This window comes from Crocodylus siamensis, chromosome 1 (genome assembly GCF_052110815.1).
Source record: "Crocodylus siamensis isolate JL-2025a chromosome 1, ASM5211081v1, whole genome shotgun sequence".
NCBI classification, from domain to species: Eukaryota; Metazoa; Chordata; order Crocodylia; family Crocodylidae; genus Crocodylus; species Crocodylus siamensis.
Genome location: NC_143395.1, coordinates 112,783,675 through 112,807,429, shown reverse-complemented (window position 1 = coordinate 112,807,429; position 23,755 = coordinate 112,783,675). Strand labels below are relative to the sequence as shown.

Below are 23,755 nucleotides of genomic sequence, written 5' to 3'. Positions count from 1 at the left end.
AGTCTCTGTGGGTGCCTGTACGCATGCGGGACACCTGCTCCAACGCGTTCTAATTAACTGGGTCTGCTGGAGCGTTCTAATTAGAATGCTTCAGCAACTTTGATGTCATGTGTATTCAGTGTCCCCGCATTTCAAAATGGCTGGGGGCACTTTAACTAAAGCTCATCAAATGAGCTTCAATTAAAGCACCCTGCCATCATTTTGAAGCATGGGATGCTGAATACACAAGATGCTGTGGGTGTTTTGATTAGACCAACTCCCAAGAGTTGGTCTAATTAAAACATGCCCCTCCACCCCCACCCCAGAGCACTTGTATAGATGCCCTGTGTTTCCAGTCCTTTGGGCATTAACCCATACAACACAATCTCAAGTCATGGTTCATATCAATTGCTCTCAGAAAATGACACACTCCTCCAATACCCCTTGCACAAAAGGGCAGTCCGAAAATACATGCAGTACAGATTCTTCAGCCCCACATCCCTCTCTTGTGTATGTCACCAATCTTACTAAACCCCATTTATGCTGTATGCCCCTCACAGGAAGAATATTAATATGATATCTGTATGTTCTCCTTTCACTCTATTATCTGTCACTTCTTTCCACACATTTGCATCTGTCTTTCTGTCAGATCACTAACTATTGTTATTTTATATTTCTTATCATATTAATCACCTTCTTACAGTCTTTCAAGCACTCTAATCCTACTCCATCAAGTTTATTTACCTTTTCAAAACTCTCCACTTTTGCATAGTGGGCTGGCGGCTGCCATGTCAATGGCTTTTTCTATTCTTCCCCATACATGCCCCATCTTTTTAAAGTTTTTCCTGCCTGGTAACAGCAGAAACATGCAGTCTTCCCCACCCACCCTCACTCTTTTTACAGAACATACATATAAAGTATACACAAAGCTGGCATTTCCAAATCTGGCATTCCTCAACCTCCTAATTCCCTGCTTTTGTATAGCTCCATTCTGGCTACCCTTTCTCTCTACTTCCCTCCACAAAACCCCCCGCATATCTGCCTCTGTACCTTCCTTATCTGCTGCCATGACAGTGGATATACCGCTTCCATGTAAAGTATGATTGGCAAGAGTACCATTTTCACCGCAGTTACTTTACCATTGAATGATAATATTTTACCATGCCATGATCTCAAAATCTGTCTTACATTTATCTCTGATTTTTTTAATGTTCCACTTTAACACCCAAAACGTCAAACAATATTTTTCTAACTTCTCTGTTCTCCTTCCCCAGTTACTACTGCTCTTATTCTCAGGTGTATATTACTTGCTGCTCCATCTCTCACTTCCTCCCATCTTCTTTCTCTTTGCAGGTCTGGCTTATTCCTCCTACTAGTCTTCCTCTTCCTTTCAATCACTGTTGCATTCCTCATTTCTCCTTCCTGACCTCCTCTCCTCCTGTTCTTCCTGCCAGCTGGACTCTTCCCTTGTAGCTTTCTTCAAAAAAGCTTCCTCCAAAACTGCTGACCCCACCACACCTTTCTTCCCCACTTTCATCCATCCTCCATTAAACTTTGGACCTTTGCTTCCATTCTCTGATTCACTTCTCACATCTTGGTCTACTTTCCCTTCTATAACTGTCACTCTTCTCTTCAAGACCACCACTGATGTTGTTCCGGGCTCCAAGAATTCATACTCCTTCTCCATCTCTGTGCTCTGTTACATTGATGTCAATGTACCTGGCATCAATCCAGGAAGTAAACTAGACCTCCATCCAGCCACTAAACTTGATCTTAGCCACAGGTGGTCAAGTAGTTACACAGCTGATGGGAACCACAAGGATAGGTGAGTGCAACCCATATTACTCAGATTTATGGTAGTGATCTTGACCACCAATAAGCACAGTCCCCCTCAGCACTGACTCCTGCCCAAGTCACGGTGAGCCACAACATTGCTAAGCTGTGCCTTTCTTTCTCATTTCCAATGATTCCTGTTTCTTCACCAGTCCTTAATGCCTCAAAAAGATAAAAAAATGGGCCCCAAACAGTTCACTGAGAAACCCTCTGTCACTTTCTCTCTCAGTCTGGCACCTATGATTAGTATTCTGGCTGTGAAGTAAAGCCAGACCAAGCTGCCCTACCCCGCATCTGAGCGGTCGCAAAGCTTTCTCTTGTGCGTGGATGACCTCTACCTGACTCAAGAAGTCTATGGGCCAACGAGAGGCAAAGCGCTGCTCGACCTGGTACTGGCTACGGGGGACGACCTAATCGGCGACCTAGCGATCGATGGGAAGCTGGGTGACAGCGACCACGAGCTGATCACCTTCACCATCCGTCGTAAAGCTGGCAAGTCAGTCAGCAACACAGAAGTCCTTGACTTCAGAAAAGCCAACTTTGACAAGCTCAAGAGGCTTGTCTGTCAGGCCCTCAGGGACCGTGACCCCAGGAAGATGGGAGTTCAAGAAGAGTGGTTGCTTCTCAAGGAAGCGATCCTCAATGCACAAGCTAAATCTATTCCAACACGGAGGAAAGGCAGCAAGAAGGCACAGCAGCCCTCCTGGCTCTCTAGGGACCTAGCGGACCTCCTGCGGCTAAAAAGGAAAGCCTACAAAGGATGGAGGATGGGATTCACCTCCAAGGAGGATTATTCTGAGCTGGTCCGGTCCTACAGGGACCAAACCAGGAAAGCCAAGGCTGCAACTGAACTCCAACTAGCTTCAAGCATCAAGGACAACAAAAAGTCCTTTTTCAGATATGTGGGGAGCCGGAGGAAAAGCAAGGGCAATGTTGGACCCCTGCTAAACCAGATGGGGCAACTGACAACTGACGCCCAGAAAAAAGCCAACCTATTAAATAGGTACTTTGCGTCAGTCTTTCATCAGTCCTGTGGGACGCCCATGCCTGCTATGGGACAGGGAGATCCGGGTGATGGGGATCCCCTACCCTCCATAAATGCTGACCTCATGAAGGAACACCTTGAGAGGCTGGACACCTTCAAGTCAGCCGGCCCTGACAATCTGCACCCCAGGGTACTCAAGGAGCTGGCGAGCGTCATAGCCCAGCCCCTGGCATGGATCTTTGAAAACTCCTGGCGCTCTGGTGTAGTGCCTGAAGACTGGAAGAAGGCCAATGTGGTGCCGATCTTCAAGAAAGGGAGGAGAGTGGATCTGGCTAACTACAGGCCCATTAGCCTGACTTCTATCCTGGGGAAGATCTTAGAAAAGTTTATTAAGGAGGCCATCCTTGAGGGACTGGCCCAGGCTAACATCCTAAGGGATAGCCAGCATGGGTTTGTTGCGGGTAGGTCTTGTTTGACCAATCTCATTTCCTTCTATGACCAGGTGACCTATCACCTGGACAAGGGAGAAGAGATTGATGTCATATATCTTGACTTCAAAAAAGCCTTTGATCTGGTATCCCACGATCACCTCTTGGCCAAACTGGCCGGTTGTGGCCTTGGCTCCACCACGATCCGCTGGCTGGGAAACTGGCTCCGTGGTCGGACCCAGAGGGTTGTAATTGATGGCAGTCACTCATCGTGGTGCCCTGTGACCAGTGGGGTCCCTCAAGGCTCTGTCCTGGGACCCATCCTGTTCAACATCTTCATTAATGATGTGGACATTGGAGTCAGGACTGGACTGGCCAAGTTCGCCGATAATACCAAACTTTGGGGCAAAGCATCCACGCCAGAAGATAGGCGGGTGATCCAGGCTGACCTGGACAAGCTCAGCAAATGGGCGGATGAGAACCTGATGGTGTTTAACACCGAAAAATGCAAGGTTCTCCACCTTGGGAGGAAAAACCTGCAGCATCCTTATAGGCTCAGCAGTGCTATGTTGGATAGCACTACAGAAGAAAGCGATTTGGGGGTCATCATTGACCACAAGATGAACATGAGCCTGCAATGCAATGCTGTGGCTAGTAAAGCGACCAAAATGCTGGCTTGCATCCATAGATGCTTCTTGAGCAAATCCCGGGACGTCATTCTCCCCTTGTACTCGGCCTTGGTGAGGCCGCAGCTGGAGTACTGCGTCCAGTTTTGGGGTCCACAATTCAAAAAGGATGTGGAGAAGCTTGAGAGAGTCCAAAGGAGAGCCACGCGCAAGATCAGAGGTCAGGAAAACAGATCTTACGATGACAGGCTGAGAGACATGAGACTCTTTAGCCTGGAAAAGCGTAGGCTCAGGGGTGATCTGATGGCCACCTATAAGTTTATCAGGGGTGACCACCAGGATCTGGGGGAACGTTTGTTCACCAGAGCGCCCCAAGGGATGACGAGGTCGAAGGGCCACAAACTCCTGCAAGACCGTTTCAGGCTGGACATAAGGAAGAATTTCTTTACTGTCCGAGCCCCCAAGGCCTGGAACAGTCTGCCAGCGGAGGTGGTTCAAGCACCTACATTGAACACCTTCAAGAGTAAATTGGATGCTTATCTTGCTGGGATCCTATGACCCCAGCTGACTTCCTGCCCTTTGGGCAGGGGGCTGGACTCGATGATCTCCCGAGGTCCCTTCCAGCCCTAATGTCTATGAAATCTGCATATATATTTGGGGGGGGGATTCCAGGACTTATGACAAGAACACCTGGTTCCACTCATGAGTTGGGGTTAATTAGCACACGAATCCTTTGTGGGATTTCTGGAGTATGCACACATATACTCAGCAGTGCTGAGCTGCGGGGTCACTATGGCTTGAAATCCTGTTGACTCTGGTAAGGCCCAGCCCAGCGAATTATATGGTAAATCATGAGCATTTGGCTTTGGCTTAATACCATGCTAATTTGTACTGCATTTCAGTAGGTAGAAAAATGCTGCTTAAAAGTGTGTTTGTGGAGTACCTGTGCTAAAACTTGCAGCAGTTTCCAAAAAAGGTAACATGTCTCAATTCCGGATTAACTAAGTCTATGGGTGCTATATGTAAATTAGAACTACATTTAATTTCAAGCTTCTTGTTTTCAGATTTTCTTTGCACTCCCATAGGCTCAGGGAGAGCAGGGTCTTATGGCAAGAAGAGGGGGAAGAGGCTGCAGCAGAAAAAAGCTGGGGAGATGCAGAGGGCAAAGGGATTACCTGCTCCACAGATTTATTTTCTCTATTGTAGCAGTGGGAAGGGGACAAATTCAAGGCAAACCTCCAATAATTAAATTCTATACCTGGAAAATAATAACAAATTGATGTTTTCCATATATAACATCTAAATACTGGGGGAGGAGGGGGGCGAAGATTATAAAGTAAATACAGTAAACAGGATGGAGGGCACCATTATCTATATTCCTCATTTAGCAAGACCTCACAGTCCCACTGCCCTTTACGTCACAATAGTCAGGCATGGATACTAAAATACCTTTCATTAGATGGGGCCCTAGAAACTCTTGTGAGATTCACTGTCTGGTGCTCTTGCATGCACATCCAGTTCTAAGGGCAGAGTCTTGAATCCATGCTTGGGAATGCGCAGTATTTTTAAGAATGCACTGCGTTTTACATAATACCTAATCACCCTTTAATTAATTAATAATTAATATATTTCTACTCATTTGGGAGGTTTTGTAAATGCAATGATTTAGGAAAAGGCCCATAAAAGCTGAACTTTAAGTATAATGACATAGTAGGTTACTTTCTAAATTCCTACAGTGTTCATAATACCTGCTTGGAAGCTTTAAAATCTTCTCTTTCAACTGAAATTCTTATTAAAAAATGGGGTTTTATTAAAATTTAAAGTTTTCCTCTGGGGGAAAAACCCCTATTTTGGTCACATTTTTCACTGGAGAAAAATGAAACAATATGCTTGCTTTGGGTTGGTATTGATCTCTATGATTCCTTTGGCCACTGCCATGCCTTAGGCAAGTAGCACTTTTGGGTCCCAGCAGATACTGCAGTACAATGTCTCGGCTACAGGACTCTCACCCCAAAAGAGAAAATATGGTGAATCATGGGAGACAGTCTGGCCTGGATTTTGAAGGCCAGTCCTGGCCAGTTGGTCAAAATTAAAAGGAGAGTTCTGAAATTGCAGGGGCACAGGGTGCAGTCCAGTGGAGAGACAGAGCAGTGTGGTGCACCAGGCAGTTCTGCCTCACCACCATAGTGAGCCTGCTCCCCTGCCTGCCAGCCTCTGCCACTGCCTACAGCAGCACTGCTGTCTTGGGGTGGGGGGGCGGCAGGGTTCTGGATGTCCCAGATTTCCTTTTGGTCACCCTAGGCATGAAGGACCCAGAACCACAATTCCCATGCGGCATTTCAGCAGCTCTCACATATGTAGAAATTAATATCAAGCTCAGAGCAATCCACTTTGATACGTCCAAATAGAAATTTTGCATTTTGCAAATTTGGTTTCATCCAATTTCACTATAGATATCCCACAAAATAATCTGGCCCTCCTGATCTCTAATTCTTGCTCTTCCACAGTCAGTAGTCTTGAACAAATAATTATATGCTCTGCCTCAGTTTTCTTATCAGTAAAAAGAAAGCCACTCTTTCCAGCATTACTGTGAAGATACCTGTCTCTCTTCAGCATTCTGAATTTGTAATATGCTATGGATTGTTTTTATTTCTTTGTTTGTTCTTTTCAATTTAAGAGAGAAAAAAAATGAGATGGTTTCTCCTTCTGATGACTGAATGAACCTGGAGCCTAAATTTATTTTTCTATTCACAAGTTTTATATGTTTTCACCTGACTAGTGCCTCACCATCCCTACATCATATGAACAGCCAGTTTCCTTGCCAATTTCTTGACATTTTACTGTATGCTTTTGTGCTCAGAACAGCTTTTTCTTTTTCAGAATTCAGATGCATTTCCTCACCAAATCCTACTCTACCCTGTAGCTAATTATTTTCTCACTAACTAGGTACAATCTGGACAGCTAACCTCTAGTACAGGGGTTGGCAACCCCCAGCATGCATGCCAGAGCATATCATGTGAGGCCATTTTGCTCGGCATGCCACAACTGGCCCAGGCTGCTCACAGCAGGTTGCAGGGAGGCTGGAAGCCCTGCTGTGAGCAGCCCAGGCTCCATGACAAGCAGCAGCTGCCCAGGGCCCAGGCCAGATGTGGCAGGCAGCTGGGAGGCTGCAACCAGTGCACAGGGGTCCAGAGCCCCAGCCTGGCATTGTGGCATGTGGCAGCTGCACACATACCTTGGGGTGCATGGCAGGGAAGGGGTCTGAGGTAGCACAACCCCAGACTCTTCGCTTCCACGACCCCGAGGCACATGTGCAGCCATGCCAGAGCTCCAGTCCTTGGCGTAGCTGTTTGCAGCTTGTCCACTGCTGACTGTGAGCAGCCCAGGCTCTGTGGCGGTAATGGCTACATGTGCCACAGGGCGCATGGCAGGGAAAGGGCTGGGGTTGCACTGCCACAACAACAAGGATCAGGCCCCTTATAGCTCTCCCGCTGTCAGCCCCTGGCATGCCAACATCTTCCAAGTCCAGGTTCTGGGGGTTTTTGGCATTCAGCCCAAAAACACTGCTGATCCCTGCTCTAGTACCTGAAGCCAGTACCAGGTTCTAGAGTATCAATGAACTTGGCCACTGATGTTTGAGAACATTCACTCAATCCAGGCTCATGCTTTGTTCTGCTTTCTGCTCTTACCTGCCCTCAGTTGATTTGCATTGGTAGCTTCTTGTGCTTTGTTCTGAAGCAGTGATTCCACAGCAGTTGTTAAAGTTGGTTCTCTCTTTTGCTGTTTGCCCTAATAAGAGAATATGCCACATTCACACAGGCAGTGAACACAGTTTCATGGCATGTGAAGAAGCACAAGCCACCAGAACTCAGCTCCAGCAGATGTTTTGTAGAATCTGACAACAACCAGGTCTCCTAACCCCCTTTCAGATCCTCTAAGCACCTGTCAGGGCTGGAGTAGAAGTCCCTGAATGTTTGTTCCTTACCCAAAGAACTATTTCACTCACCCAGTGTTAGACAGTCAAACCCTCAAAAGAGCAGGTACCTCATTGTTACATCATGGAACTTCCCCTTCTACGGCATTGCTCACTGACACCCCTGAATGTGTGACATACAAGACCAAGTGCTCTCAGTCTGTCCACTGACGGTTTTTAAGACTTTTTTGGCAGTAAAGTTATCCTCAATTTTCAGAACATATCAGAGCAGGTGGATTGGTAGGAATGAGAACAGATTTGACTTCTGTTTAAGACAACCTCAGGTTAAAATTACCACCACTTCTTTACTTTTTTAAAGGAACAATTCACATTTTAATATAAACCATTAAAAATATAAAAAACATTTTAAAACAATTTAATAAAAAGAAGAGTGAACTTCAAAGTCACAGATCACTGCTCTTCTGGGGACTATCCAAGTAGCTCATCCCACAGAGGCAGTTTTGGATCCCTTCTGATAGCACAGTTTGAGTCCTGTTGCTAAGGTGGAGAGTGCTACTTGAAAACAGGAATAGTTTCCAGTATTGTACAATTGTTTTCCTGGGATCTGCTGATAGAAGAACCCAGAGAAGCCATTTTTGTCTCAAGATTTTGCTACCACTCTTTTCTACAACTTTCTATAAGCCAGACAGGCTCCTGTTTCAAACAATTTATAACTTCTGAGCAGTTACTGGCTGCTTTCCTGCTGTTGAACAGTGGCAGATGACGAACAGTGGCCTCACCCCCAGTGCTTTTACTTAGAGCCCTTATAAAGGATTCTTGGTGCTCTGGGCACAGTTCATTGTGGTTAGGTTTGTTGGTTTGAAGTGGCGATTTGAAGAATTCTTCAGGTAAATAATTGCTTGCGAACACAGGTGACTGGACTTGATTGGCCGGGAGGCCCCTTCCAGTCCTCTGTTCTTAAGTTCAATGGGAAACTTATAAATTCACCATGGAAAATGGTGAATTGACCTGCTTCCCTGGGGCTTAAAGCAGTTTATGGAGTTGGGGCATCCCTCCTTACATCTCAGTGCACTGTTTGGCAAGCTCATTTGCAAGGAAACACAAGGGCAAATGCATTTACTTACCAGGGGTGGTTTGGCTGCTTTTGTACTTGGTGAAAAGGTACGTCGTGTAGATTGTTCTTTGCAAAAATTAATGTGTCTCCCTGCTGCAGCCTCATTAAACCTTCTTGAGCAGTAAGGACACTGAATATAGTCTGAGCATAATAAAGGAACAAGTTTGGTTGAGTTAACAGCTTGTGAATCACCATATTTTCTCACATAACACACACACTCTTTCCCTGAAAAACTAGCTGCTGGAAATTGGTATGAGAGTGCATTATATGCAAGAGATTTAGCATAAGCAGGTTCTGTTGCTTACGAGGTAAAATCTGCAGCAGCCCACGGGGAACAGAACAATGAATAGGCTCCGCTCCCTTGCTGCTGTTACTCAGTTATTTACTACAAGAAAAGATCTTTTTCTTTCTGCCTTTCAGAAGCAATATGTATAATATTTTGGGGCATGTTGTACACAGTACTGGGAGAGAATTACACTACTCTCTGGGAGGTAATGCAGTGTAATGGCCAAAACATCAGGTCTTAGGTGACTGGGTTCAACTCCAGCCCAAGCTTCAATAATGACCTTGCGGTGAGTGAGCTCACTACCTTGTGCCCAAATTTTCCCATCTATAAAACTGGGATAACAACACTCACCTTCTTCAGTATCAACTCCTAAGTACTATTATTATTATTGGAAAGACTTTTAAACACAATACAGACCTCTTTATTGGGAACTCCTGAAGGTGAAGGATTATATTATCTTTGGCTTAAACCCCCTACAATTAAAATAGAATAAAACTCCAGAAAACATGATATTTAGCAAAAATGTGCCATGCAATTGACCCAAAGAATATTATCTTAGGAAGGAAGGGAGCTTATGAGAATGTATCATTAACATACTTGTCTTCTTCTATTTTAGCGAACATAACATTGCCTTTTAAGCTTTCATGGAGTGCTACTTAAAAAGCCACACAGATTCAACACTTTATAAGGTACATCAAGGAGCACAGTGGAATGTGTTAAGCCAGGAGCGCAAATGACACATGATGCAGTTTATTTGCAGTCACTGTTGTTATAGGTCCTGATCTGTGGTTAACTTTATGGAGCTTTGGAATCCTATTAGCTTTAGCATATGGCCACTGTTCTGTGCCCATGATAGTCCCAGATGCTGTATTTACTCACATCTAAGATGAGGTTCCACCCATAATCAGCATGTGGGGGGGAAGCCCCATGTCTTAAATTTGCATACAAATTGGGAGGCATTGTGTAGGCAGTTGCTGCAGCTCTGACTCTGGCCCAGAGCCTAAGTTAAGGCCATAGTCAGACCTGTACCAGCCTCCTGCCCGCTTCCACTTGCCCTCTGAAGCTTCTTCTCCTCTTCCCTCCCATCCCCTCCCCCTGTACTGGCAGGGGCATCTGGGTTCTAGCTCAGGCTGGGTTCCCTCTTGGGCACAGAGCATGTGGAAACTGTCCCCTGCCTGCCCAGTCAGCAGTGCCAACACCACTGCATGGCTGACAGGGGCTGTGCTTCCAGGTGCTGTGCTCCAGGAGGGAACAGAACCCAAGCAGCACGTGGCAATACGGGGTTGTGATGGGGCAGGTAAAGGCAGAGACTGAGGAGCTGGGGGAAGGGACAGAGATCATCAGCAAATAGGAAGAGCCCTTTTCTTCCCAGCACCACCTGGGGTGACGAGGAACAATGGTAATAAGCTGATGGAGAATAGGTTTAGGTTAGAGATCAGGAGGCAATATTTTACAGTCAGGGTGGCCAGAATCTGGAACCAGCTTCCTAGGGAAGTGGTCCTCGCCCCTACCTTGGGCAAATTCAAGAGGAGGTTGCATGTTCACTGTCTGGGGTCTTGTAACCCAGCATTCATTCCTGCCTGTGGCAGGAGGTCAGGCTAGATGATATGTTCGGGTCCCTCTTGACCCTAGCTACTATGAAACTATGAACCCCACAGTCACTGTTTTCCCTGCTGTAACAGTGTCAAAGGTGAGTAAATTTAAGACAACCCTCCAATAATTAGATTCTATACCTAAAAAAATCTAAAAGAATTATAAATTTTCTCTATACAGAAAGTAGTTATTGGGGGCTTGTCTTAAATTTGGTCATCTTAGATTTGAGTAAATATGGTAATTGTCACTGGTGCTTACATAAGTGCTTTTTATCTATAGTTCCCTCTTCCCCTCAACTTTACAGAGTGTAATTACTAGGGATCTGCCTAAATCATAGTGGGACGTACCAATTTTCACAGGTTGACCACAATGTAAAGTTCTAATTCTGTGGTCATTTCACAAGGGCCCTGAGCCTTCACACCGATTGGTAGAGAGGCTCTGGCAGGGCAAGGAGGGATATGGGGACAGCCACCATCTTGTCTGCGTCCCTTCATGCCACCCCACCACCTGGCGCCTTCTCCTCCCAGCAGCAAGGATTGCTGATTCCCACTGAAGAGTCAGCATTTTATTTTTATTAAGGGTTTTGGGATTTTTTTTATTTCATGGATTTTGCGGTTTCTGTGCAATCCCTGAAATGGTGAATTAAGTTGGTCCGTAGTAATTACCCAGTCTTGGAGAGACAGAAACAGAAAGAAGAATGGATGTTGAGCACCTACACTTCTCCTACAGTTGACCTCTGGGAATGCAGATAATTTGATTCCCCCAGCACAGAAAGTCAGCAGGAAGCCTGAGCACAACTCAATAAGCTAATTTTGAGGGCAGGAGAATAAATGTTACCCTTGTTAATCAATGGCAGTCAGTATGAGAGTCCAGGTATCCTGACCCTGATCCCAGAACTCTGTCTGCTACTACACTGAGTTATTTCAAATTGATTGATAGGATTAGTCTTGTTACATCTTCCCCCTCACCATTCATCTGTGGGGGCAGATTTAGGACATGGTTGCTATGTAATAAATTGGCTTCATTAAAAATTAAGAGATGAGCAATGCATGGTTTACAGTTGTACTACAGATTAAATCTCTGAATCCAGGGTAAAGAACCCCTGAAAAAATGTGTAGTAACTTTACTACACAAGAAAGGAACCATATAATTAATTTCATAGATTTCATAGACATCAGGGCTGGAAGGGACCTCGGGAGATCATCGAGTCCAGCCCCCTGCCCAAAGGGCAGGAAGTCAGCTGGGGTCATAGGATCCCAGCAAGATAAGCATCCAATCTACTCTTGAAGGTGTTCAATGTAGGTGCTTGAACCACCTCCGCTGGCAGACTGTTCCAGACCTTGGGGGCTCGGACAGTAAAGAAATTCTTCCTTATGTCCAGCCTGAAACGGTCTTGCAGTTTGTGACCGTTCGACCTCGTCATCCCTTGGGGCGCTCTGGTGAACAAACGTTCCCCCAGATCCTGGTGGTCACCCCTGATAAACTTATAGGTGGCCATCAGATCACCCCTGAGCCTGCGCTTTTTCAGGCTAAAGAGTCTCATGTCTCTCAGCCTATCATTGTAAGATCTGTTTTCCTGACCTCTGATCATGCGCGTGGCTCTCCTCTGGACTCTCTCAAGCTTCTCCACATCCTTTTTGAATTGTGGACCCCAAAACTGGACGCAGTACTCCAGCTGCGGCCTCACCAAGGCCGAGTACAAGGGGAGAATGACATCCCGGGATTTATTTGCTTGAGAAGCATGTATGGATGCAAGCCAGCGTTTTGGTTGCTTTATTAGCCGCAGCATCGCATTGAAGGCTCATGTTCATCTTGTGGTCAGTGATGACCCCCAAGTCTCTTTCTTCTGTAGTGCTATCCAATGTAGCACTGCTGAGCCTATAAGGATGCTGCAGGTTTTTCCTCCCAAGGTGGAGAACCTTGCATTTTTCGGTGTTAAACACCATCAGGTTCTCGTCTGCCCATTTGCTGAGCTTGTCCAGGTCAGCCTGGATCACCCGCCTATCTTCTGGCGTGGATGCTTTGCCCCAAAGTTTGGTGTCATCTGCGAACTTGGCCAGTCCAGTCCTGACTCCAATGTCCACATCATTAATGAAGATGTTGAACAGGATGGGTCCAAGGACAGAGCCTTGAGGGACCCCACTGGTCACAGGGCACCACGATGAGTGACTGCCATCAATTACAACCCTCTGGGTCCGACCACGGAGCCAGTTTCCCAGCCAGCGGATCGTGGTGGAGCCAAGGCCACAACCGGCCAGTTTGACCAAGAGGTGATCATGGGATACCAGATCAAAAGCTTTTTTGAAGTCAAGATATATGACATCAATCTCTTCTCCCTTGTCCAGGTGATAGGTCACCTGGTCATAGAAGGAAATGAGATTGGTCAAACAAGACCTACCCGCAACAAACCCGTGCTGGCTGTCCCTTAGGATGTTAGCCTGGGCCAGTCCATCAAGGATGGCCTCCTTAATAAACTTTTCTAAGATCTTTCCCAGGATAGCAGTCAGGCTAATGGGCCTGTAGTTAGCCGGATCCACTCTCCTCCCTTTCTTGAAGATCGGCACCACATTGGCCTTCTTCCAGTCTTCGGGCACTACACCAGAGCGCCAGGAGTTTTCAAAGATCCGTGCCAGGGGCTGGGCTATGACGCTCGCCAGCTCCTTGAGTACCCTGGGGTGCAGATTGTCAGGGCTGGCTGACTTTAAGGTATCCAGCTTCTCAAGATGTTCCTTCACGAGCTAAGCAGAGCAAAGTTGTGCAGAGCTACAAAAAAATAGGAGCATACTCATTCAGTAAACAGGAGTACACTGTCAGTGCAACATGAGACCACAGACCTGGATTGATGCTTGGAGGGGGTGGTGGGGGAAGAGGGCGACCCTCTTTCATGGCTTTTGTGACTTCCTTGGCTGACTGAATAGCATTCATGAAGTCCTCATGATGCTGTCTCCAGTTAGATTTCTTTTGCACTTGATTCTGTAACAGACAGAAATATGTATGAAAATTCAAACTCAAATGTATCCAGATTCTGAGATGTAAAAGCTGTCACGAGACAGCATATTCAGTCTTTAAATGGAATTTCAAGATACAGGAGGACTATTAAAAAAAAAAAAAAAAATCAAACAAAGGCACATTTAGCAAGGCTTAGGAAGGCCAATTTGGCCATTCTTCTTACATTGTCATAAATGAACCAGCGCTCCAAGAAACTGTTAATAAAACAGCCCCTTATCCCCAAAGACAAGAAGAGAATTCTAGATTATACTGGGTGAAACAAACCACCCACCTTTCTCCAGCTTCCACTCCTCTCCCCTTCCCTCTCGATTTCTTGTAGATTTTTGCTTCTTCCTCCAACCAACTTTCAGTGAAAGTTTGAAAGTGCATCCAACACAGCCACAGCTTGTGGCAGCTACTAAATCAGTAGTCACAAACTGCATACAGCCAAAACCATGATATTGGCATGTATGGGACTGCATGTATGTGTGTGTGTGTGTGTACATCCTACACCTGTACCTCCAGAAATTTAACATATCTCATCCAGTGCACTAAACGCCCCAATGGAAAATATGTAGGAGAAACCAAACAACAACTGCATACCAGAATGTACGCGCACCAAACATCTATCAAAGACAAGAATACCCAATTACTGTGGGGGAGGGGGCACATTTCTCACAAGAAAAACACTTTCTCTCCAATCTCTCAGTTCTAATCCTCAAAAAAGAAATTTACAAAACACCTTTCACAGAGAAGCCTACAACCTTCACTTCATCAGCCTACTGGATACAAAAAATCATGGACTCAGTATAGACATTGGATCCATGACACATTATAACCTGCTTAACATACAACTCCCCAGGTACCTCTCTACTATTTACTTTACTATCTACATTCATTACTCTTCCCCCTTCCTGCTCTCCTCCTTCCCTCACCCACTGACTGCCTCAATTTATATTTTCACCGACTGGCTCTGTCACATGCATATCAGCCTCTGGCTTCTTTACTATTCATTCCAGCCAGGAAGAGCACATACCAACTGCAGAGGCTTCCTCAGCCTGACAAAGGGTACTTGTATCCCAAAGCTTGCAAAGCAGAGTTTTTCCAACTATTTGAGTTCGTCTAATAAAAGATATCAGATTTACCCAAAGAACTTTGTCTGCCATGTGCTTAGACCAACACGGCTATGACCTATACGCCTGTGTACATGTATTCATTCACTCTCTCTCTCCAGAGGCCCAACAGGGCCTGGGTCCTAATGAAACCTCACGGCTTGTTTCAATAACTAACTATTGCTTTTGCTTCATAGCTTCACTTTAAGTCTCTAAACCAGACTACAGTTGGCTGTTGGGCTGACCATTGGGCATTCCTGCACCATACTGGTATCTTACCATTATACTTCACTACTTAGGTTATACTTCCTTTCACAGACTCTGGTGGTGAGCCTGTCAGAAGCTTGTACATTCTTTTCCTTTTAGCATAGCATTTTACATTACACATATATACAGGAAATGTCTCCTATAAGAATAGAGGCCTTAGTCTGTACAAAAAGCTGTGAACAATTTTGGATTCAGTACTGAGAAAGGCCTCAGATTACTGGATGCAATACACTACACCTAGTATATTTAGGACCCTGCCAGATGTGCAGGTAATGGTGTAACGGGAGTCAATCCACAATCCATACAATCATGCGTCCTACCATGCCACATGTTTGCCCCTGAAGCTGGGAGCCCCAATCAGCTGTGGGCTCCCAGCCTTGGGGGTATATAGTGTGTTACTGCAGCTGGAAATCCCATCAACTGATGGGGTTCCCAGCCACAGGCACATATGGCAAATTAATGGTGTGATAGGAACCAGCCACAAAGTAATTTCACATTTTTTGTGGAATAGCTTTGTGGCTTATTCCTTATTTCATAGTGCCATTAATTGACTGAATGCATGGCCAGGTCACAACAAGATGCGATTAAGTGCTTAAAGAAAGTAACATGTGGCAGGGGCCTTGCTGTTGCACAAGTGGTAAAGTTGGAGACAGGAAGGAAAGAAGGCAGATAGATACACAAACCCATCTATGGGTTTGGGTCCCATCTGCTTTTTCCTTATTTCTCACATTTCCTTTTCCTTTTCTTGTTTTACTTCCAGTTTGCTGCCTATTTCCTTCTCTTTCCCATTGTTTTTCTATTATGAATTGTTACAGGATTGAAAGAAAACATGTCAACACCTCTTCAGGGGAGTTCAGAAGTATCTTTAGTTACCAGAGATTTTTCAACATCCCCTCATGTTTTAAGAGCATGCTGCATTGAACTTTTCCCAACAGCACGTGAAACGAGGCTCTGGTTCAGTGGGAATTGGAAACTATCCTTTGGCTGATCTCTGCACAAGAGACAGCATTTCCAAAGAGAAAAACATGACAGTAATGCACAAGACACTATATGTTTGTCCCAGGAGTGAATGACAATGTTCATGAGAATGAAGGTAATGCCTTAGCTATGAACTCAGGAATACCTTTGGTTGTGGCTGCTTCTTCACAGTGGTAATTTCAGTTCCTTGCAGTCTCTGTTTCAAAGAATTGAAAGGCTTGCGTTTCTTGCTGAAGACTTTCTGGCATATTGGGGAATGCCTCATCTGGGATACAAAGGAAAAGAACACCTTGTGGAGCTAATGCTGCCTTTTACTAAGGCTGTATAATTACTTCTAGCAGCATCAAGATTATTAATGTTGGCGAGAGAGGCACATGTGGATTCTGAATGGGATCCATTGGCCCTTTTCCCTTTCTCTCCTGTTAATAAACTGCACTCTTCATCCTGTCATCATCAGGATGAGATGTGCCAACTGTTTAACAATACTACATTTTAGAACAAGACAGACTTCCACCCACAGCTAAAAAGACAGAGGGAATTTGTTTGGGACATACCAAGAGGGGAACCCAAGGAGAAGGTTTTACAACAGGGGCTGTAAAGTCTGACATACAGATTTGGAAGCTTTACAATGTCTAGTATTGCTCCCACTGGTGCAGTAGCTTCACCAGGCACAAACTGTGATGTAACACTACTGCAGTGCAGTAACAAGCTACTGTGCAGTAAGCATCACTAGGCAACCACGCCTGGATGTTACTGTGCAGTAACACCAGTTAAGGTGCAATCATTTAGTCTTTGGTTATGCAGTTACTAAATGACTGTGCAGTTAGCAGCTGTGCAGTGGTTGGCTCGCATAGATGCAGCAGCAGGACTAACTGGCTTTCTTTGAGAAAGCTGGTGTGAAAACTTGTGAGACTCCATGTATCCAGAGCCCAACCTGCAGCTACTACTTACATCAGTAGTCCTCCTGGCCTTTAGGAGACAGCCAACAGGAATAAAGTTTATGGGTTTGGGCCCCATCTGCTTTTTCCTTATTTCTCACATTTCCTTTTCATTTTCTTGTTTTACTTCCAGTTTGCTGCCTATTTCCTTCTCTTTCCCATTGTTTTTCTATTATGAATTGTTACAGGATTGAGAGAAAACATTTCAACACCTCTTCAGGGGAGTTCAGAAGTATCTTTAGTTACCAGAGATTTTTCAACATCCCCTCCTCATGTTTTAAGAGCATGCTGCACTGAACTTTTCCCAATAGCACGTGAAATGAGGCTCTGGTTCAGTGGGAATTGGAAACTATCCTTTGGCTGATCTTCTCTGCACAAGAGGTGCAGCAACTGACTTCCTGGACAACTGGTTTCCACATCAGTCTGTGAGGATACTGACTATTGACATGACTGCACCTCATGTCAAATTTAGGCATTCACAAAGGCTCCTCTTCCAAGGGAGGCACGCACTAATTTCTGATCTTAATTTATTTACCTAGTCCAGTGGGGGCCAACATTTTTGGCAGGCATGCCACAAATTAGCTCTATACCCACCCTAAGTGTCACACAATCCGCGATTTGCTGCTCAGCTTTTTGCTTCCTCACCAATGCTCCCTGCCTGATCTGATGCTCAGCTTTCTGCTCCCTGCCCTATCTGCACAGTGCTACCTGTCCCCTCTCCAGTGTGCCATGTACCACACACAGACGCTGCCTGCTAGTTGTGACACCTGTGCCACTGCTTGGCCACTCCTGACCTAGTCCATCAAGGCTCGGGTTCTAATCCAGGGTCCAGGGAAGGCAATGAGAGTCTTTCACCGACTTGAGTAAGTTTTGGATTATGCCTTTCATACACATTACACTGTCATGGTAACCTCACAGTTGTTTATTTTGCCCAGGGAACTTGAAAGCTATTGCTGGAAACGCTCAGCAGAAAAGCTTTAAAGGGGCACCAGTAGAGGCTTTTTTACAGGTTGCAAAGCTGCAAGAAAACAGAGCTGCCAATTACTCCCTTTCCTAATTAGGACACTTTCCAAGAATTGTGCAGTGTTTGGGATTAAGCCAAATTTAATGAAATGTGATCAATTCCCTAATCTACCTCAGTCATGAAAGTACTTTTCATACCATTTTACTTCTTTCAACATCTGCAGTTAAACTGCTTGCGTTTACCCACTTCTCTTCTCCCCATCCCTAAAGCTCCTTTTTGGTAAATGCGTGCGCACCACCCCCCAGGGTACTTTTCGGAAAAAAAGGGCTTGTCCTGGGATTTCTGGGCAAAATTATTCATCTTGTTCACCAGAGACACAGTAGGGCAGCTCTGTCTCAGCCAGCTGCAGTGGTGCTAATGCAATTAATTCCCACTGCAGCCACAATTGTTTTTGTGCCTCTGCCATCCCCTTATCAAGACAGTGCCCAGAACTGCTGCTGCCCTAATCACCCTGCCCCTCTCCCCCCTCCCCCACACACTCAGTTATGCTATTGTTGCTATTATGTAGCAAACAACAGTATGTTGGTTGATTGCTGCGCTACATCTTAGGGATGGCTGTTTTTAGGTAGTGCTACAGGTATACAGTTTGGGTGCATCTACATGAGAGGTCATCTGTGCAGCAGCCTAATTAGCTATGCAGAAATCATCTTGGCATCTATGCATGTGCCCCTATTAGGCGGGAGTAAACTAAATTTACTCCACAGCAGGATAGTGCTTGTAATTTAACTACTATAAATACAAGTACTATCCTGCTGCAGAGTTTACCCCACCTGTCTGGGGCACTAGGATGTTTCAGTGCTTCTGAGTTTATTGGTCCAGGACACGCATTCAAACAGCATGCCCAGGAGCAGTAAACTCCGGAATTTATAGCTTCACATTAATTGCACATGTATACACACACCTTATGAAACGCTGTGGGATCCTTCAGGCTGACAGGGTCTACACAACTAGAAAATAGCATTGTATAATTAATTTGCTTTACCAGAACATCTTGTTTAAAGTGCCTTCCACAGATTTCACAAGGAAACAAAACTTGATTTCCGGCAGCTGTATAAAATTCAAAATAGCAAGCTATTAGTCACACTGGATGTCTTGATCACAAAGGAATCCATGTTCAGAGTAAATCTATGATTGCTGGAACTAACTGCTCTATTGGCAGAGGGGCCCTTTATAAAAACATCAGCAGGAGATGAATGTCTCTCCCCCAGACCTTTGTGAACTTACCTCAATGATGGAGTGAATCCCCAACCTTGCAGATATCCAGAGTGTATTTCTTCTGTTTCTCTCACTGACACATGGTGTGACGTTCCTCATTTCCACAACTGAGAGCTACTTACAGATACTTCATGGTTTCATACAAGAAACTGTCCAGGTTGACCATTCAGCTGAGGACTAATTAACTGCATGCTTAGACACTACAACAATACTATATATACATATATAATACTTTAACTTTGAATTGTGGGCAAATCGTTGTTCCTACATATTTCTCCTCAGTCAACCAGTATCTCTGCTTATCAATATCTCTGCAGTATTGGCACGTACCTCTGACCTGTGGCTATCTCGGCTTATTCCTGTCACCACCCCTGTTATTCCTATCTCATCACCTAGTAGGAAGGGCTCCTTATCTGTGCTTGCAGTGCCTTTATTCATCTGGCCTCTACTCAACTTTTCCTCTACTGATGCCCAGATTACTGTAGTAGGGTTGCAGGTAGCCAGGTCATACTATGAAATCTGGATGAAAGAGAGCAGGTGAGCAAAGACCCTATTCCATCTTAATCACAAACCACTTATATCACTGCCTAGCAAGTGGTGTGACTGGCAGGGCTAGAACCTGAGAGGTAGGGAAGACAGGACAAGTATCTGGAGCACAGTCTTCCTTAACCATGTCTGGAGGTAAAAGGGAAATACAGGTCCCATAACAAATTCAAATCCTCAGCATCTCTGCTGACTCCACAAAAATGCCAATTGTGATGGTGGAAAACTGTCCATGCCACCACTAAGAATGGGACTGTAACAGATTTAATTGACCAAAACTGCTACTGAACAGTAGCAACTAATTATTACCAACCACCGTAAACGGTTCAACAAAACACACACAGGTATACCTGTGACATCTCAGTAAAAGTGAAACAGTGAAAAGTGAGTAGAATACGTTTTTAATTTTTGGTTAATGAAAAATGTTCTTTGAAAATAGAGGGAAAGCTTTCATTTTCTCAGCTTCCTCCTCTGGAAAACTGAAATACCTGAGAAAAACTGAAAGTCTAGAGAAAGTAATTCTCTTTCTCTTGACCTGACTTTTCAAATGGAAAATATTTTAAAAGTGAAAACTGGAACCCCCCCCTAAAACTAAGTACTTTTCTGAAATTAAATTAACAAAGTTTCATTCTTCATAAAAACTCTCAAAGTTTAGTTATGGGATTATAGGGAAGGCCCACTCATGGATTAGAAAATGGCTTAAGGATAGAAAACAGAGTGAGTATAAGCAGTCACTTTTCAAGATGAAAACAAGTAAAGAGCAGGCTTCCGCAGGGATCTGTATTGGGACCAGTGCTGTGAGACATATTCATAAATGATCTGGAAAAGGGGGAGTAGTGGGGTGGCCAAATTTGCAAATCTGTAATAATAATAGGCGTACTCCATCTGTCCAGAGCACTCTGATTGGTTGTCTTGGCAGCCAATCACAATGCTTACTGAAACAACCAACCAGAGTGCTCCCAACAGACAGAATAAGTATGTTATTATTATAGACCCTGAGACATTTCAAACAGATAGGCAAGTAAATCAGAGCTAGAATGAAGCATCAGGGCCCCTGCCTTGGAGTGGGCAGGCTCTGCTGAAGGAAAAAAAAAAAAAAAAAGCAGTGAGGGGCCTGATCCTTTTTTTCCCCTCCCTGGAGCCTGCCCACCTCTCCCGCACTCATGGAGTGAGCTGCCGGCCAGTCACACAGCCCCTGAGTTGCAAGGACCCGTGCTTCCCTCCATGGCAGTGGTGTCCCCCAGGCAGGACCCACCCACTAGCACCCCAGGTTTCATCACAAATGCTTTGCAGGTTTCAGTTAGTAACACAAAATTATTCTAAGTGGTAACGGCCAAAGTGGACCGTAAGGAACTATAGAAGGATCTGGCACGATGGAGCAAATAAGCAAGTAGATGGCAGATGTAGGTAAGTATCCATTCTCTGCCACTGTGAGACAGGATATAGGACAAAATGGCCCTACAGTCTGAACCACTAAATGGCAGTTATGTTCTTTTCTGTAAAGTTAAAACATTTTGGTCAACTCATGGCCATACAGGGTTGGAATTCTTGACCTAGACTCTGAAGCATGCTTAAACGACTGATGTTGCATTTGCTGCAGGTTGCACATATGACAACCATTTTTGAATTTCTCAGTATTTTAGTAGCCAGAATGTTCAATTTCTCCAATAACCTGTGACACTTTGTGTAAGCCAGAAGCACACTTGTTCAAACAAGGTTCTCCTAACTTCTGTACAGTTTCATATCACATCTTTGAGGCTCTGAAGACAACTAGTGTTGAAAAATCATACTAATATTTAAAGTTGAAGGCCATGCTGCTAGAGCATGGTGTAGAACATGGCTGTTCAACTTAATTGGTCCTTTGGGCCAGATGCCCCACCTCTAGCAGCAGGGCAGTAGTTTGTCAATATGGCTGTGGGAGCTGCTATCTTGGCACAGGCCTGTAACCCAGATGAATGCCACTTTTCCTTATCCCACTTTTTCACTGTTTCCAGTTTAGGTAGCTGTATTCACCCCGTTGGCTCTGGAGCTATGCTCATACAGTGGCTTTGGCATCTGTACCGACAAGCCCCACAGCCTGCCAAATGGACAAATCCGGTTTAGGACAATGCATTTCTTCAATGACATCATAATGGCAGTGTAGAGAAGCAATATAATGTGTCCATGCTGTCTCACTGAAGAGATTACAGCTTGACGGATCAAAAACTAGATGTTCATGCTGAGGCTCAGTTTATTTCAATCCTTTCATTTGTAAACAACAAAGAATCAGGATCCTTAATGGCAAAGGGACCTATTCAACTTGAATATGATTGCCTACAGTTTTCAGGCACTAAGAGACATTTTGCAACCAGTGTAAGTATGATGAGGTCTTCATTCTTTTGAGACAGAATGTGAGTTTTCTTTCTTCAGAAGATTAATATTTATCTTAAGTTTATTTAGTCCTATCAGCTACCACCACATATCAAATCCCCCTAAATTACAAATTTATATATATTAGAGCACAACTGAGCTGTATATGAATCTCTGTTTTATTATGCTGTTCCAAATCAAATGTAGAGAGATAAATGCTAACATTTTGGGAGCCAAGGAGTGTGATTAGTTCTATGTACCCAAATAAGTAAACTACCCATGATGTAGCCTTGCTATTATTCTTAGAACTTCTTTGCATGATAAAACCTGTAAGATCATCTGAGGACAAGGGGGACAATTTGAAAGTTATCTTGATTACATCAAAAGGAAGCAAAGTCATTTTCAGGAGCACTGAACAGCAGTACTTGAAACTGCTGGTTAGTGCATCTCAAGAATGCTACTGGAAAAGGTCAAGGTTTATTGCACATTTTCATGTCTGCTTTCTACTTGTTTTTCCTCCTGATGCAATTTCATTGAAAAACAAATTTCAAAGTGCTTTGATTTCAATGGATAATTGAAAAGCTTTTCCAACTCTTGTGCGCTCCCAAATAATACAAATCATTCTTATTTTATATAATGTTCTTTGCGCTAATCCCATTGTGAGCAGATTGCTCAAGTTTCCCCGTAAAAGGAGCCACAAATATTTCTATTGTTCAGGGAAAAACAGGACTTATAGGTTCAACACCTTGCTGTTCCACCTCTAAAGGAAGGAAAGAACAGGGTTGAAAAGCTGAGTAGAAATAAGCACAATCCAGGGTCTATAATATTCACCTGCATGTGGTAACTTCACTACACTATTCAACTGCTTGTGGTAACTTGACTTAGTAGTGAAGTTGTTGGCTATAAAACTCTTTTGTTACCTAATTGCTAGTCTTTTAACATGTGCCAACCACCTCCCTTTTGTCCTATGGGGATTCTGTTCCCAGAGCATCAGCCCAAGTAGTGAGATATGGACTAAAAAAAGAAAAAGTTAAGTACAAGATGTTGAGTAACCTGAAATAGACCTAATTCATTTGGGAGATGGAAACAGCTGGATCTAAAGTTGACAAGAGTGCAAAGGACAAATAAGGTATTTTTTGAAGTAAAGTCCAGGCCTCGTCTCCATCTTATTCACAAGTCTGATTCAGTGACTTTATACTGCTCAACCACATACCATAGATAGACATCAGAATTGCACAGACCCACATTAACTCATTTTCATGTTTAGTAAACCAAAAAATTACGCCATTCAAAATGTAGGCTCTGCACATTACTCACTTGCTCCACTTAATTCCTTCACAGGCATTTGATTCATCTCAATATGTAGATTTTTCAGATTCCTTCTTCAGGACTGCATTAGGAGACATGGACACTGGGTGGTCAGCTATCTTTACTCAAAGTCCACATACTCGTAAACAGCTAAATCATCAGTTATCATCAACCGAATAATTAACAATTATGACACATACACATATACTCCCTCGGTCTGTGATGCGCATGAAAGGCAGTGAGGACAAGACTCAA

The 23,755-nt window shown here is 44.4% G+C and overlaps 1 protein-coding gene across 2 annotated transcripts in view; it reads right to left on the bottom strand.

Annotated features, from left to right (window-relative positions):
* Positions 1-23,698, bottom strand: part of ZC2HC1B (zinc finger C2HC-type containing 1B) — a 30,981-nt gene extending 7,283 nt beyond the window's left edge. For both annotated transcript variants that reach the window (XM_090040935.1, XM_090040924.1), the window contains exons 1-6: positions 23,510-23,698; positions 19,068-19,132; positions 16,269-16,388; positions 13,613-13,751; positions 8,910-9,040; positions 7,541-7,640 (exon numbers count right to left, since the gene is read on the bottom strand). In XM_090040935.1, the coding sequence (XP_089897061.1) occupies positions 7,541-7,640; positions 8,910-9,040; positions 13,613-13,751; positions 16,269-16,388; positions 19,068-19,132; positions 23,510-23,546 (592 nt within the window). In that variant the 5' untranslated portion in view covers positions 23,547-23,698. The remainder of the gene's footprint in view (positions 1-7,540; positions 7,641-8,909; positions 9,041-13,612; positions 13,752-16,268; positions 16,389-19,067; positions 19,133-23,509) is intronic.
* Between the last annotated feature and the right edge of the window lie 57 nt (positions 23,699-23,755).